The sequence below is a fragment of the Watersipora subatra genome, chromosome 5 (assembly GCF_963576615.1).
Source record: "Watersipora subatra chromosome 5, tzWatSuba1.1, whole genome shotgun sequence".
Taxonomy (NCBI): Eukaryota; Metazoa; Bryozoa; class Gymnolaemata; order Cheilostomatida; family Watersiporidae; genus Watersipora; species Watersipora subatra.
This window is the reverse complement of record NC_088712.1, coordinates 36,439,537-36,456,772: the sequence shown is the minus strand read 5'-3', so window position 1 is coordinate 36,456,772 and position 17,236 is coordinate 36,439,537. Positions and strand designations below refer to the sequence as shown.

Below are 17,236 nucleotides of genomic sequence, written 5' to 3'. Positions count from 1 at the left end.
CATATGAGAGCCGTCGGCTATCCTTGGGGGGCTGTATATCATTGCTCATACCCAGGCAGTCTAGTATGCCATGAGAGATCGTCAGGCGTGACGATAAAGCACAGAGAATAAGCAGTTGCACAATTATTCTGTAATACAACAAAGTGATCAATCGACGCCGGTGTTACAGAGTCGGTCAACCAAACTGGAAGTCACGAGTCTCGTCAAAAGCGAAACTATTTTCCCAATCTCTAAACCTGGTTTCAAACATATGAATGGACAGACAGCACTCTTATTAGTAAAGACATGTTTCCTTTTATGTTAGACATATAATATTTTTTCTTTTTTTTTGCAGCATTAACCTGGCTGTGGAGAAAAATAATTGACATCGAAGACATACACTTCCCCTACTTTAAACATAAAACTGCCGTAATCAAAGACCCTGAAACAAATGAAAATGATAAAAAAAAGAGAAAAGTTGTCGACACGAACCAATAAAACCCCAGTTAATTTACATGCACTAAATTAAGAAGTTAAATTTGGTTTTTCCTTTTGAAGTGTCAAAGAGGTAAGTTTGGGAAGATCTTGGAATGAATTAGACAATTAACCTTCATTTTATGCTTCATGCAATGTAAGAGCCCTATAACGTGATTGCTCTAGGAAGGGATGATTTATGTTGCAGGGGCGTCTATTGAACCAATAAGGACATAGACCTGTAAAATATCCAATAGACTTAGAAACCTCAATAGGAACGCAAATAGATAAGCAGGAGTAATGGACCTACCCTCAGTAAAGTCTTCATCAGTGTCTATATCCACCCAGCCATCCTCGTCATCTTCATCTGTTATGATTACCTCCTGTTCCTCACTGTCATCCTTGGTTTTCCAATCAACCTGATAATACCATATATGGCATGAAGATGACAAATAGCTTGTTTTTTCATACCATGCCATACTCCTTGACCTTGACGCATCTAACAATTCAAACTAACATTTAAATAACTAAGTGCCATTTCTTGAAGAATACGTTCATAACAACTTCCTGTCAAAGTAGTGGTGTCTAATCGCTTGTGAGTGATTTAGGCCGGTACAGCTAAGATACAGCTAAGATGGCTTCACAGTACAGAAAAAAGCAATCAAACCAATGAAAATAATTCACTAGCATAACAAAACAGGACATATCTGAGATAAAAGGAAAAATATGTGTTTTCTCACAAATTAACAGAGAAATACACCAGCCTAGGCCTGTTAAAAACCAACTAAAACTTTTGTATTTAGTTGGTTTATAGACAGTTAATATATTTTCAACTCCTGATAGATATGACCTAAGCCGATGTCTCAAATGGCCAGCAAGCAATTCCAAAACAATTGTTTGTCAAGAAATAATTACAAGGTTACTAAGTTTTTTTCCTCAGAGTTGACATGACCCTAAGCTAGGTCAAGGTTAAATAGCTAAATATGATTGAAACCATCAACTATAAAGCTTCCCAACTTTGCAATAGCAGATCATAAAACAAAACTGCGCACTTTTAGAGTGAACAATATGGGCTTGTAGAAACTTCAAAACTAACGTCAATGAGTTGTCAACATCTACATCTGTACTAACTTTTATTGATAAGTGTGGCTACTTAGACTACGATTATGATATACTCGATAATTTAAAACTTTCATTTAGCATCTTGATAATTAAACAGACACCTAGTAGTCTAGTGATTGTAAACAACAGGTCAGGTGTTCAATTCTCAAAAGGCCTCTGATGGTGACAGGAATGGCATACAAACACAAATTGCTCTCTGCAACTGAGCATGTCGCTCCGCCAATCGTCAAGGCTCCCTTGCCGCTAGACTCCGACATGTCCAGCCAAGATCACGCAGCCATTGTTTATGTAAAACTGCTCTTAAAAGCACGCACAGCCACTTTTTGCAATCAGCTAAGTAGATAGTATACTCGATTTTTGAGGGATTGTAAGGTACATGTGGTCTAAATATGGTAGGTCTGGTCCAAGTGTGGTTGGTCAGGTCTAAATGGGTAGGTCTGATCAAAATATTGTAGGATTGGCATAAGCTTGGTTAAGTCTGGTATGAATAGACGTAAACATGGCAAGTCTCCTGTATGTGCAGCATGCCGGCTAGTGAAGCCGCGCATATTTAATGTAAGTGTGGGAAGTCTGGTTTATGTGGCAGGTCTGGTTTATGTGGCAGGCCTGGTTTATGAGGCAGGTCTGGTTTATGTGGCAGGTCTGGTTTATGTGGCATGTCTGGTTTTCTGGTTTATGTGGCAGGTCTGGTCTATGTAGGTCTGGTTTATGTGACAGGTTCGGTTTATGTGACAGGTCTGGTTTATGTGACACATATGGTGTATGTTGCAAGTCCGGTGTACATGACTGGTTCGATGTACATCGCAGGTCTGGTATGCATAACATGTATTGCAAACCCTCAATGAGGAGCAGCACCATCATGACATATTATTAATAAACTACCTTACAAATACAGTAACAACACTAAGCTTACCTGTTCAACTTTTCCTGTATGTTTAGCTGAGGTTGCCTTAGCCTGTGTAGACTTGGTATTTGGGCTAGATTGATTATGCTGTTGAGGTTTGGGAGAGACCCCTGTCAAATGACACATAAGGTTACTACAACACTGGGATGAGATCTGGATACATACATTATCAGCTTTATGGTTGTTCTATGATAAACTAGAGTTTGTATGCATCTACATGTATGAAAGAGTGCAATCCATATAGAAAATGTGGAAAAACCAATGATGCATACTGCTGGGAATCTGTCACAAAATGTTAAAAGTAAAGAACTGGAGACTACAAACTTTCAAACACATGTCCTCTGGTTTACTGTAAATGAATATAAATTAAAATCAGACGTCTCAGTTAACACATTAAATTTGCTAACCAAAGTCCGGCATTATCTTTCCACTTACCAGACACCATAAATGATAGCTGACGTGTAAAACAAAATTTTCCCAATATAATAAAGAAACAGTTGTATTGACGATTAGCTTGAGTATTTAAATTTACTAATTCTAATGACAGATATTATTGAAAATTGCTGGCATCTTCAATTCGTGCCATAGTTTTAAATCTAAGAAACTCTAGACATAATAACTATTTCAGATTGCTCACTAAACTAAAATGAGTAGCATTAAACCACTCAGGTCCCAATATCATGGCGTTTGTAGTATACAAGAGAGACAAGCTCATTACAGGATACAAAGAAAATCTTTTAAAAATAACTGACCTTTGTACGATCTAAAATTGAACCAAAAAGATAAATAATTCACAATACCCATTGACTACGCTGCAGATGAGTTCACCATTACCAGCATAAGTACATTCGGTATGTTTAATATAACCTTAAACTGCGGACATAAATTGGTCATAAAAGCACAAAATAAGAAGACGACTCTAATTCATAAACAGATGTCCACTATTCTTCGTGGAATGTCAGACTCAAAACCTTTCAAAGATTTTTGTTAACTCTCAATTTGACTCGGTAGCTGAGGTAAACTTCATATTAACAAAATAATCAAACAATTCCAATAATAGAAGTTAAACTGGTTGATAAATTACATATAGCAATTGTTTTAAATAAAGAATACGGGGCAGTTGAGTGCTTTTAGTTAATATAAAATCAGACATTTCAACAGCAAAATAAAAAAGATTTACCAAATATCAAATAGAGGGAGGTAACTTTGCGTGAACTACAAATTGTAGTTATGTTCCATAGCCAACAGAAAATAGAAAGCATTTGTCTGACCTCACAGTTTGCTCTCTATGCCTCAGTTATGTAAAATCAAACAGTTTACACATAGTTCTAAAAACTAATCGAGAAAACAGGGCTTATTGTCATTAAACATGCGTAGAGCTCTCCGTATGCAAATATTCCACAAAATACTTCGTAACCAACAAAAAGCTATCTTCTACCTCTTTAACTTAGAACATCGAAATGATGCAATACACTGGACTAATTATTTTTGTTATTTCTATTCCATTTTTATGTGAAAGCAGAACTTGAAGAGATTATTATCATCATGGTAAGCCAGATTAGCGCCTGTCATGTAAAAAGAAATCTGGAATGTTCCTGGAGCAGCCAGCCATTTGACCAGATGACAGGCACACCACTAATAGACCACTTATAAAAATATGTAGTTGATTGCTCTTTATAAAAATGTCTGCTCAACAACAATATGCCAGTTTGCTTTCATAATCATGATTGAAAGACTGAAATTTGGTAGTCCAAAGAAATAATTAAAACTGACACTAAATTTTTGCAGTACGACCAAGAAAAGGCATGTTAACTCATATTACTGAATCTAATTATTGGAGTAGTTATATTCCATTCATACGACGAGCTTGAAATATTCTGTGAATGTTAAGGTTTGACTGTACAGGCAATCGCTTTCATATCACGCGTCTGAAAACGCGACCATTTACCTGAAACCACCACCAATCTCCTGAAACCACCACCATTCACCTGAAACCACCACCATTCACCTGAAACCACCACCATTCACCTGAAGCCGCCACCATTCACCTGAAACCACTACCATTCACCTGAAGACACACGAGTATTCTTGTTGCTCGACTGGTTAATCCCTCCACCACTTTTCCTGTTCCCTTTATCACTACGACCTCCTGGTTGAGCCTCACTGCTGCCAGCATATGAACTTTGAGCCCGACGTTCACTTGGTCTGGGCTCATCTTTTCGCTCTCCATCTCCTTTAGCTCCACCCCTGACCTCACCACCCCTTCTTTCTCCACCCCTTTTACCACTACTTATCTGTCTGTTATATGTGTCTCTACGTTGTTCTCCATCATGACTAGATGCATTATAGTGATGTGGACGTTGATTTGCGGCCCGACTGTGAGGAGACTGGGAGGGTTTGTTAGAACTCTGTTGGTATTTTTGGTTAGGAGAAGGTGGATGAGAATTGGGGTGAGGTGATGTTATGGCTAAAATGTTAGTACAAATTTTACGTATTGACAATTCGGCATATACCCCTCTTAACAACGAGGCTAACCATATATACCCATTGACAGCCTAACCACTCCAAAATAGCGGCTAAGTAAAAGGAAGTGTTAGAAATAGCAAATGGCAAATAACTAGAATGTACCTAGGTTAAAAGTAGTACAGATAGAGCTTAGTAGAAACCAAACTCAAACAGACATGCCATGAAAAAAACAACAGATGCCACAAGTACAGAGGCGATAGAATCAAGTCGATTATACAATTGAAAGGTGACAAAGGTAGATACAGGTACATATGCGACCGAAAAAGCAGACCACAAAAAAGCAGACCATACAAATGAGCAGGTGAACAAAGGGAGCAAATGACAGAAAATAAAATGCCACAGAAGTGAGCAGGTGACAAAAGAGTGCAGAACACACACGTGAGCAGGTGACAGAAGAGAGCAGACCACACAAGTGAGCAGGTGACAAAAGAGAGCAGACCACACAAGTGAGCAGGTGACAAAAGAGAGCAGACCAAAGAATGAGCAGGTGACAGAAAAGAGCAGATCACACTAGTGAGCAGGTGACAGAAGAAAGCAGACTACCCAAGTGAGCAGGTGACAGAAGAGTGCAGACCACACAAGTGAGCAGGTGACAAAAGAGAGCAGACCATAGAATGAGCAGGTGACAGAAAAGAGCCAATCACACAAGTAATCCAATACCAGAAATTACTGAAAGCAATGGCTAACAGTTAAGAAAAGTGGATTGATAAAGGTAGTTGATAGGCGACAAAGATTGACATTTGATAGAAGCACTTGAGTGATGAATGTATGTCAAGCAAAATTGACAACTATTACGCAGATAAAATGCAAGAATCAGGTGCTGACAGATGGAAAATTAGCAGCCAAAAAGTCAATGGCGGAATAAGATGCCTGGGTAAGAAATCAATGACAAAATAGAGAGACAAAACAAACAAAATATAAAATCACATCCTATGCAAACACTTAGAAGTATATCGACGAAGCAAGCCAACAGGTAAAAACCCATGAGCTTTAATTAAACATTTGGGCTATATACAAGGTCGTCCACTTACATGCCATGTCATGGAAGAATTTAATCAATTTTTAGATGGAAGTTTTGTAATCACAACAACTAAATTAATGTAAATTACAAATGAACCATTAGAAAAGTTTTAAAATAAGCTTTTCTACAGCCTGTGCATGAATAGCGACCTGTGCATGAATGGCAAACATCAAAAATCATGCAATAATTGAAGGTAGATCTCTATACAAATGAAAATTCACCTGAAGAATTGGAGGCTTGCGAAGTGTCTGTTCCTGAGTGTATTGTGACCTTGACATCCGAGTCCATGCGCTTTACCTACAAAAGAGAAAAACAGATATTTATGAAAGTAAATGTTTTTCTTGAGCTGCGTAAAACAAATTTGATATGCAAATGTTATAATAGGAACAAAAGACTTAGATGATATCCATTTTAAAATTACAGGTAAGTAGCATTGAGCTAATACAAAGAACCACCTAATCATCGAGGTTTGCAATCTGCCATAAAATTACCTCCTACTAACATCTCTATATACCTGTATACTGTAGTTACCACTAATATCTCTATATACCTGTATATTATAGTTCCTACTAACATCTCTATATACATGTATATTGTAGTTCCTACTAGCATTTCTAAATACAAGTATACTTCAGAATTATATGCTGGACATACAGTACTAATATCAAGGCATTAAGGCAATCTGCCATAGAGTTACCTCACGATGAGATTCCCCAGAGTCTCCTTGATGAGATTTGAGATTTTTAGCCCGACCTCGTCCGATACTTTTTACCCTTGAAGAGCCTCCCTTAGTAACCCCTCTCATGGCTGGTGATTCTACTGAACCTAACAATTGTTAAATTGCTCAGTGAAAAGCTATTCCATAACAAAAACATGAATGAATAAAACTTTTTAACGCACAACAACATCAATCAATACTTACGGATTATGTTACAGTGAAAAAGAGCAGACAGATTCAAACAAGTTTCAGTATAAAAGATAAACATGTTGTCACAGAAGTGTTAGAGGTCAAAATGGAAGTTTTGTCACAATGCATGCCTCAACAATATAAAAGCAAATGACACCACCTGGATGAGAAAACCATTCTATGTCAGCAAAAACAGAGAGAGAAACTGGGACGATAAACACCCAACATGCAATGCACTACAAACGGCTAACTACACCCACTAGCACCAAAAGATTCCAACTATCATAGAGGTAACCTGTAGAGCCACCATCCAATTAAACTAAGCTCAAACAGCCCTTCAGTGAGACATACTAGCACTATTGAAAAGCAACAATTTGATCGCCACATTTAAGCAATTTGTACTTGAACCATTTTAGCATTTAAATAGAGATGTTAATTCTTATCCTGTGTCAACACAGAAACAATTGAAAACTTTATACCATAAAGGTTACCATAATTTATTATATGTGTCATGAATGTTCAACATACAGGTTTGCATTGAAAAAAAGTTGAAGAAAAATAAAAGATGCACTTTCATTCCAAGAAGAATAGTTCATAATTGTATATTCTATCTTCTTATATTCTATAATCTTTTATATCTATAATGACACGTATAAAACTAATAAAGACAATAAATATAACATAAATAAGAATGAAAATGAGAAATTATGTTATATAATATTAGATATTAGGTCATCAAATTCATGTTATCATATTCAGGTTATAATATTAAGATAAAAAATATTGTTTGAATGAACAGAACACAGTAACAAAATATTCAACAAAATGAATCTCATATCTTTAAGCATTTTAGGAAAATTCCCCATTATGAAAGTCAGCAGCTGTGAAAGCAAGACAATGCTGCCAAAGATTGATAGTGTATTCAAAAAGAACCAAAAAGGTAACCAAAAACTCATCTCAAAACTAGAAACACCGAATTAAACATTTACATCATTTAGAACGTGTTAGTGATAATTTTAGGCATAGCATCGTCTAAACAAAACTTCATCAGAATGTGCAGAAGAGTAATCGAGCCTACACACAAAAACAAAGTTAACAACCATAAGAGTTACTTTCTCATAAGTTAGCGATGGTTATATTATCACGACTCGACTCGTAACAGATCAAACAGGTAACAGAGAAAGACAAGAGAAGAAACAGAATCAAACCGGTCCAATTAACTCTCTGGTATCGCTAAAACGATAGACATGATGTTGCAATTACAAACTATGCCGCAGTTAAAAAAGCTAAAAAGTAAGTAACATAAGTCTATAATTTATATGTGATTTTTACGTAAAGTAACCAGGTGGTAAAGCTTAAATTGCTCAATTATACAAAGATGAGACAGGTTAGTCACACACGTATTCTGATACCTAGACTATATTTCTCTACTTCTATGATTGGTCCTTTGCTGCTAGGCACTACAAATGCCCTCATTCCAAATATAGTCTCTGGTCCACATATCGAACATGATTGAGATATTTTGTGTTTTACTATCGAGTTTTAAAAGTCTCACCTGAATTTTGGAAGCGTAAATTTGAACCAATAAACACTTTTGGAGTAGTGTTTAATTGTTCAAATAAACACTATTCTAAAAGTGTTTATTTGTCCAAATTTACCATTGTTAAAATAGATTCGAACAACTTGAATTTCAAAATGCAAATACGTTTAAATAGAAAAACTGTGAGAGCAATCTCTCACAACCTGGTTTATTTCAAACACTGAATAATGCAAGTTCTACTATGGCATTCTACTACTATAGTTCTACTTTATTTTAATAAAATTTTTAATTGAAATGAAGCAGTGTTAATTATTTCTTATTAACTAAACAACTAAAAGTATCATTGACATTGTAAGTCAATAACGTCAAACAACAGGAATAGATTAACTACAAGATAAAACTCATTACTGCAGGAACCTGCTTTGGTCACACTAAAGTTAGCCAGAAATTGACTGCGTATGATCATCTCCATGGGAAATTCCACTAAAAAATAATTCTTTGAAGGAAGAACAACTCTTATGACAAACATTTTAAAAGGATGAAAACGCTATAACAAACGTTCTCACACAGCTTCTAAAATAATCAAAGTGAAACATGATGCAGTATAAAAGTTTAAAACACAGATAATTAGAAACTGACAAATACTACACCGATGGATATGCTGTGAAATACACATCTATTTCAGAGGATATGCTGTGAAATACACATCTATTTCAGAGAATATGCTGTGAAATACACATCTATTTCAGAGGATATGCTGTGAAATACACATCTATTTCAGAGAATATGCTGTGAAATACACATCTATTTCAGAGGATATGCTGTGAAATACACATCTATTTCAGAGAATATGCTGTGAAATACACATATATTTCAGAGAATATGCTGTGAAATAACTTTTGTTTTAAACTAACAGAGAGACTATAAACCTTTAATCTCATAATCAGTAACATCCATGGTAGGTTGAGAATTCATTCTATGTATTAAGAAACAATAAAACACACAGGTCTATTATTATAATAACTATTATAAACTCTTCCTATAATAGGAAGAGTGATATGAGACAACAATAAGCCTGTTACCAATGATTATGAGATTGTAATGTTTATACTTGGTGGCTTGATATTTAGTCATGTACATACAGTAGATGTTGCTAGATTAGTTGATCTCTACCAGCAATTATTGGCACTCCTTCATTCCCATCAATACTCAGGAACTTTTCTCCATTTATCAATAGAACAAGCATGAAAAATTATGATATTGATATGGTTTTGATATGTAGGTTCAATTAACTATCAATAACCAATTATGGTTATTGATAGTTAATGGTTAATCGAGTGATGAGTGACCTCATTTGCTAGTAAATTTATAGGAATGTTGCATAAAAATATGAGAGCTGGTAACGGTAAATACAAAAGGTAAAACTAATACGTTTTTATATCTACATGAACAAAAACATGCTTAGGAAATGATGGTGACCGACATATATGAGTCAGTCACATGACCAGCTCTTTTGATTCAGTCACATGACCAACCATCGGTTGGCAGTCACATGACCAACCATCAGTAGTCAGTCATATGACCAACCATCAGTAGTCAGTCACATGACCAACCATCAGTAGTCAGTCACATGACCAACCATCAGTAGTCAGTCACATGACCAACCATCAGTAGTCAGTCACATGACCAACCATCGGTAGTCAGTCACATGACCAACCATCAGTAGCCAGTCACATGACCAACCATCAGTAGTCAGTCACATGACCAACCATCAGTAGCCAGTCACATGACCAACCATCAGTAGTCAGTCACATGAGAAACCATCAGTTGTCAGTCACATGATCAGCCATCAGTTGCATGATCAGCTATCAGTTGTCAGTCACATGAGAAACCCTCAGTTGTCAGTCACATGATCAACCATCAGTTGTCAGTCACATGATCAACCATCAGTTGTCAGTCATACGATCAACCATCAGTTGTCAGTCACACGATCAACCATCAGTTGTCAGTCGCATGATCAATCATCAATTGTCAGTCACATGATCAACCATCAGTTGTCAGTCACATGATCAACCATCAGTTGTCAGTCATATGATCAACCACCAGTTGTCAGTCACATGATCAACCATCAGTTGTCAGTCACACGATCAACTATCAGTTGTCAGTCACACGATCAACTATCAATCAGAATAGTTTTAACATGGTTGATCTTTTTTGGCATTCATCTTACACAATCACCATGAGGCGACTGTCCTAGTATCTAATTTGAGAGTATTAAGGCATTGAATGTAAATTTTGATGTGTAGAAAACAATGATTGAATAATTAGATGTAGAACTAACAGCAACTTTCCATTTACGGATCCTCCAACCCTTCCTAATAACCTTTGACCCCTGTAACCTCTGTTATTCACAAATTACTACGAATTTAACTCTTTCTAAACTAAAATGAAGTCATCATAACCAAGTTGACAATTAAATGTCAATCAAATTAGTCATTCAAATTTGAGCGCAGTTCTGCCAGTAAATTGATGTCCCCAAACAGATTCTGCCATGATACACACAAACATACACACACTAACACCTTGTGCATTTAAACATATTGCTAACAAGGAAAACCATGCAAAGTTTGTGCGTTACATAATGAAAGCACTCTACACATGTTTAAAGATGCCAACTAAAGGTACGGCCACACGTAGCAATTTTTTTGTTGATTCTGACCGAAACCACGATATGAATGAAAAACACAGAATGATTCGGCTAACATCACAGAATTGTCTGAGCCATGCATGCACACCGAAATCGTCGATGAAACGCTTTTAATTGGTTGAACAAACTATTAGTGAGCACAATTCTAGCAGCTTTTGCAATTTATATAGTCCAAAGGCACATAACGCGACACGCAAGAAAATACTAACGCGATTTGTCATAGTAAATACGATGCAACTGACTTGATTGCGCTAAAGAAGGCAACTTTTTCAACAATGAAAATTTTGCTGCTAAAAAAGAAATTGTTATTATTAAAAGTGAAACGATTTGTAGCCATAGTGTCTGAATGATAAAGAATCAACAATTTGTCGATTTGTGATTGTACTTTTATTGTGTGTCATAATACAAGTCTTGGACTATATAAATTGTAAAAGCTGCTAGAATCGTGCTCGCTAATAATTTGTTTAGCCAATTAAAAGCGTTTCGTAAAAATTTCAATGTGTATGCATAGCTCTGACAATTCTGTAAATTTCGGCCAAATAATTCTGTGTTTTTCATTCAGTCCATGATTTCAGTCAGATCTAGGAAAAAATCGTTACGTGTGGCCGTACCTTAACTCAATGTTTATTCAGGAACACACCCAATCCACAAACACTCATTGAACACATCAATTACATTCGACATGACAAATGCGTGGAATCATAGGATATACCTGAACGAAATTTAGCTTGTCTTCTTGACCCAGGGTCAACGGCAAATCTGCCGCTGCCGACCCTTTTAACTGTGAAAGGTGGCACAGCACTGTATGAATTAATCCAACAGCTCACAAAAGAGACAAGCAGAGATACCCCTGCATACGTTAATTTCATATAGGTAATAGCTTATTTGTATCTACAGTAGACACTCCTATAATGTATGCCTCCTATAATATATCCTATCCTATATATTTCACAAAACGTAAAAAGAATTTCTGTAAAATCTTTGCTTTGTACTCCATAAAAATTCCATATAACATAAAGTGTCGAGTCGGTGCAAGATCTCAAACTCAATATATACATGTACCAGGATCCTCTTAGTCTAGCGTGGGATGAGATCATCAGGTGTGACAAAGCTTAGAGAATAATTAGCAGCACAACTATTTAGATGTACTTGAGGATGATCGACTGGTGCAGGTGCAAGAGTGTCGATATACACTGCTGAATGCCATGAGTTGTAGTATCGTCCAAAGATATATTTAATCCTAACCTCGAAACCTGTCGGAGGGATAGACAGACAGATGGACACTACACTTCTTATAGCAAAGAGATCTTTTTATTTTGCTTTATTTTAGACATAAAAAATGTTTGTATTACTTTTTCTTCGAAAGATCGGCATTGCTGTCTAGAAGAAAAATGGGAAAACTTGATGTAAATTGACATCGAAGGTGTGCGCACTCCTTAATCTTTTGTAATTTTACTGTAAACATGGACCCTAAACCGAGTGAAGGTGATGAAATGTGAAAAACGTCAATAAAAACTAATAAAAATACAGTTATTGTAGAGTCATTAAATTAAATATTTAATTCTAGTTTTTCCTTAATTGAAGGGCCAAGAGAGTGAGTTTGTGAAAACCTTACAAAAGATTAGACAATTTACATGCATCATTTTACTATTCTTATAATGTAAAACACCTATAACATAAACATTATCAGAACCAATTATTTATGTTGCAGGAGGGTCTACTATTTATATCTATGCGTATCTACTGCGTATCTACATGTATTATTGCTGACTGCCTAGCTGGATGCACTTACACCAGAGTGAAGAAAAGACTGGCTGCGTTTGGGTTTTTGGAGTATGCGTGAAGAAATCGATTGTTGACTAGATGTGTAAAAAAATATTCCCCATCCACATTCACCGGTTCATCTTCTACAGGCTGCAGTCAATTATATGTGCTCGATATGAAACTTTATTAATCGGAGGGTGACCGACAGACGAATTCAACAAAAAATATTTCTAACATTCACTGAATATACCTATTTACTGTTTACAAAGGTTTGAAACTATAATTGTGTATGCAGCATGAAGAAGCGCATGACCCGACTGCTCTGCACCCTGACCATTGCACAAACAACTGTAACCTTTCTACGAGTCACACATTAGGGTACACTATGTGAATCCCAAGGCCATGCAAAGGCCGACCACTCAAACACAGAAAAGAGGAAAAACACTATTTCGGTGGAAGTCAGCTGGCCGCTTGCCGGGTTAGCTCAGGCAAAACGGCCGGAAGCCAAGCTGGCCCAGACACGCATCGGACTACAAATAACCCGACGCCGCCTGAAGGGAGAGTCTAGAGCCTATATACAGAGGCAGGCTCGCAAGAGCCGAAGCAGTTGCGTCTTCCTGTATTATGTTTATGTTGTACTCAATATTTATACAAATATATATCCTTTTAGGTTTTCACAGCGAATTACTCCGTAGCATTGATATGGCAAGGAGCCAGTGGATTCATTTCCATCAAGATTCATATCATTTGCTATTGAACAGTATATGACAAGAGAGTGCTTCAACAATCATTGCTTTGCCTTATTGATTACCCCCCCCCCCCCCCCCCCCGAGTTTCACATCCATTCCATATACATGCAATACATTGCCTATACTTCGCATTAACACAGCGTACTGACAGCGATACGCAATACAAGAAGTGACTTAACTCTACTAAATAAAATGGGTCCTCCATTAGGACTTACCGAGTCTTTTGCTTTCACTATCCTTGTATATCCCATACTCAGCTGGTAACTCTGCCCTGAAAGTACAAAATGGCCGAAAATAAAATTACAACTCCTGCAGTTTGAAGAAACCCTATGCAGTAGTCATTATTATTACTATTATTACTAGCAGTCATTATTCTTCCAAAAACAATCCCATACAGTCAAATAGGACCAAATAACTATAGCCAAATCCATCACATCTAGCTGATTGACTTAATGAAACCAAAGTAGGTTTTCAGCCTAAGAAGCAGATGAGCCCATTATATTTATTTGTTAACCTGCTCTGGCTGTTCATTGCAAATGATTTGCAAAGTTAGCAACTGTTTTTTAAATTATCTACATTTAAAGGTTTTGCAGTTTTCTTTTTCTACATGTTTTATTCTAAATCAATATAAAATATAAAACCAAACTAAATTTTATTATAGCACACTGATATGATAGCATATAAAGCGGGAGATCTTCAATATACTGATATGCTCCACAATATATCTATATTGTATGTTTATATATATATAAACATATAAATATATATATATACTAGCGGAATGTCCAGCATTGCATGGGTAGTAAAAATCAGCTTATAAACAGTGAAAAGTAATGTAGTTGCCTGCCACTTGCCTGGCACATTGCCAATGGCTAATTTGAGTAAGCTTACTAATAAGAGTCGTGAGAGCAAGCATAAAACTACATCGTGCCGTAACAGAGAGCGGTAGCACACTTTCACCCACATAGCGACATATATCGCCAAATGAATCCATCAATCTCGAGTAAGTTAATTGCCTGGTAAATGGGAGGTTCCGAGATGAAATCTTCTGCAATACGGATTCTTCACTCCAATATTTTAATAGCTATAGCTGGACACACCGCAAGACACACAAATTTTTAAATATATATATATACTAGTTGAATGCCCGGCGTTGCCCGAGTAATAAAAAAGTCTTTATACAAAATTTTTTATTTTCACTTAACATATACCCCATTTACCATTCTAACTTTTAAACTTCATATCATGGAAAAAGTGTTTTGTTGAAATAACTTAGGAGGAAAAATAAAACTGTGAAGGTGTTTAAATGTAAATATGAAATCATTAGCAAGTAATGGCTAAATATAGCCTGTTTTGCTACGGTTACAATGAAAAACTATTTGGTATACAATTATATGATTTTAGTTAGTTTCAGTGTTGGCATCATGAGGCGAAAATATCGTATAGGCATATAGTTTATAGGGTGGTATAGAAACCCATATTAATTATCTAATGCAATCACCGCCTGTTAAACATCATCATCATTAAAAAATAGTAAGATAAAAATCTGTTAACCTTAGCTAAAGGTAACTACAGGTAACTACAGGTAACTATAGGTACCTACAATAGCTGTGGTGCATTTTGTAGGCATGATCCAAAAAAAATGTAACATTACAATGTACTATGTGTGGAGTTCTTACCCTCAAGACAGACGTAACATAAATGCTGAATCTAACATATGAATTTAGCTTACTAAACACATACTTGAAGGAAGTTTTAACATACATTTTAGTAAACCTTTAACTAAAATTTTATCACTTATCTGTTTGCAAACCAGTATTTACCATAACGGATGACGCTTAACTGTGATATAACGGTCAAATTTCAATTTCGAGAGGAATTATTGTCGATATCGTTTAGCAAAAAACAAATTAGCCCTAGTACGACGAGGAAGGAAAAGCATCGTGTTTCATAGAGTTAATATAATTCATAGAGTATCAATTATTACACCATTTAGGGTGTGAAATTGGGAAAAGGGTGTATGGAGTATATAGTAAGAGCTATGAATCGTAAGATCCTTCGTGGACTCTTGGATACACAACTGGATTACAAACTGGTGGTTGCAATCGGTGTGAGTTCATATCCTGCAGGATGTGAGATTTTAACAACTATAGCCGGACCGAGCCAACAGAGAGATATCCAAACAGATGATAATGGCAGAAAGATAATAAACATTGAGAAATAGATATGATAGCTTCATTCTAGTGATAGCTCAAAATGATATCAACAAGCTGTATTGAAAATAAACTGAGTTGTATTTGTACAGTGATCGTGGCTTATGATTGAAGACTCACAGTTTATGTTATGGCATATCCACTACTAGCATCTCACAGATTGGACAGACATTTAAATAACAGCTATTCTCACTAGTGAGCTTAGCATAAGTAACTCACATAGCCCAACCAGAAAAACCGGTGGCTACTAGATATGTACAGCTCCTAACCCATTGAGGGCCCGCTGCACATAAACGATGCCAACAATAATATGTTCTGATGAATTTAGCATGAGATCCATCACTTTAGCATTGGCTAGGAAGCCTTTCGCATCGCCCGTGTCTAGTCAAATTTGTTAGAGCCAAGCTTACTTTTAATTTTTTGAAAAGTTACCAGAAACCAAACAGCGTTGCAATATTTCTTCGACGCCTAAGAAAAATTATCCTTCAAATTTATATCAAAAACAAACCTCAATGCCTAACATACCACTGGTGAAATCCTTCTTGGAACATCATGTCAAGGCATGACTCCTTCGCCCTAACATCAAAGCTCTTACAAGTCAGCCTATCTGTGCTGCCCCTCTGTCACAAAAATGTGATAAAAGTGAATAAGAAACTAAACTCACTCGTTGGAAGTGCCTTTCCCGTCATCCCACGGGCGTGCCCACTGGCCCCCGCCTTTCTGCGCACGCTCCAGTCTCTTTTGGTCACAAATCGCCCGTTCCTCTTTCCATTTGTGATGTTCATGTCTCTCTTTGCCTGTCATGTTCACCTCGGGATTGAAATCACGTCTCAATCGTGTCTAAAAATCAGCCTCGCTACGATCAGAGTAAACAACGGCAAATCCACCACATACAAACTAGTTTCGAGAGATGATTTGCATACTAAAACCGTTGCATGCAAAAATACAAAAATACACCAACATCAGTTGAGCTTATCTTAAATTCTAAAAGCCTACAGAAACTCTAAGAGACACTGCGGGTAATAACATACACATGTTACATCAAAACAGATGCATTCTATATAGCACAATATCTAAAAATAACTACAGAAAATAAAATATATTCAATGCTAAAAGTTGTAAATACAGTAATTTATTAAGTAATAATACAGAACTAAACCCTAATTGTTATTTTATCTTTGAGCCAGGCAAGTGGGTGGGTATGCTCGGTGGTACACAGGTTCAGCGATGAAGGTGGTAATGGAGATACATGCTGTAATCTTTGTATTTTTTACATTTCTCGTTTAATTTCCACCGGCCTCTACCCTTTTATTTACTAAACTGCAGTATT

At 36.4% G+C, this 17,236-nt stretch overlaps 1 protein-coding gene across 5 annotated transcripts in view; it reads right to left on the bottom strand.

The window, feature by feature from the left end:
• LOC137396375 (coiled-coil domain-containing protein 9-like) overlaps positions 1-17,236 on the bottom strand; it is a 49,971-nt gene that overhangs the window by 7,758 nt on the left and 24,977 nt on the right. For 3 of the 5 annotated variants that reach the window (XM_068082627.1, XM_068082630.1, XM_068082628.1), the window contains exons 7-14: positions 16,571-16,746; positions 13,909-13,964; positions 11,893-11,961; positions 6,724-6,851; positions 6,248-6,323; positions 4,548-4,946; positions 2,489-2,589; positions 764-872 (exon numbers count right to left, since the gene is read on the bottom strand). In XM_068082627.1, the coding sequence (XP_067938728.1) occupies positions 764-872; positions 2,489-2,589; positions 4,548-4,946; positions 6,248-6,323; positions 6,724-6,851; positions 11,893-11,961; positions 13,909-13,964; positions 16,571-16,746 (1,114 nt within the window). The remainder of the gene's footprint in view (positions 1-763; positions 873-2,488; positions 2,590-4,547; positions 4,947-6,247; positions 6,324-6,723; positions 6,852-11,892; positions 11,962-13,908; positions 13,965-16,570; positions 16,747-17,236) is intronic. The other 2 variants (XM_068082631.1, XM_068082629.1) reach the window with 2 other exon arrangements.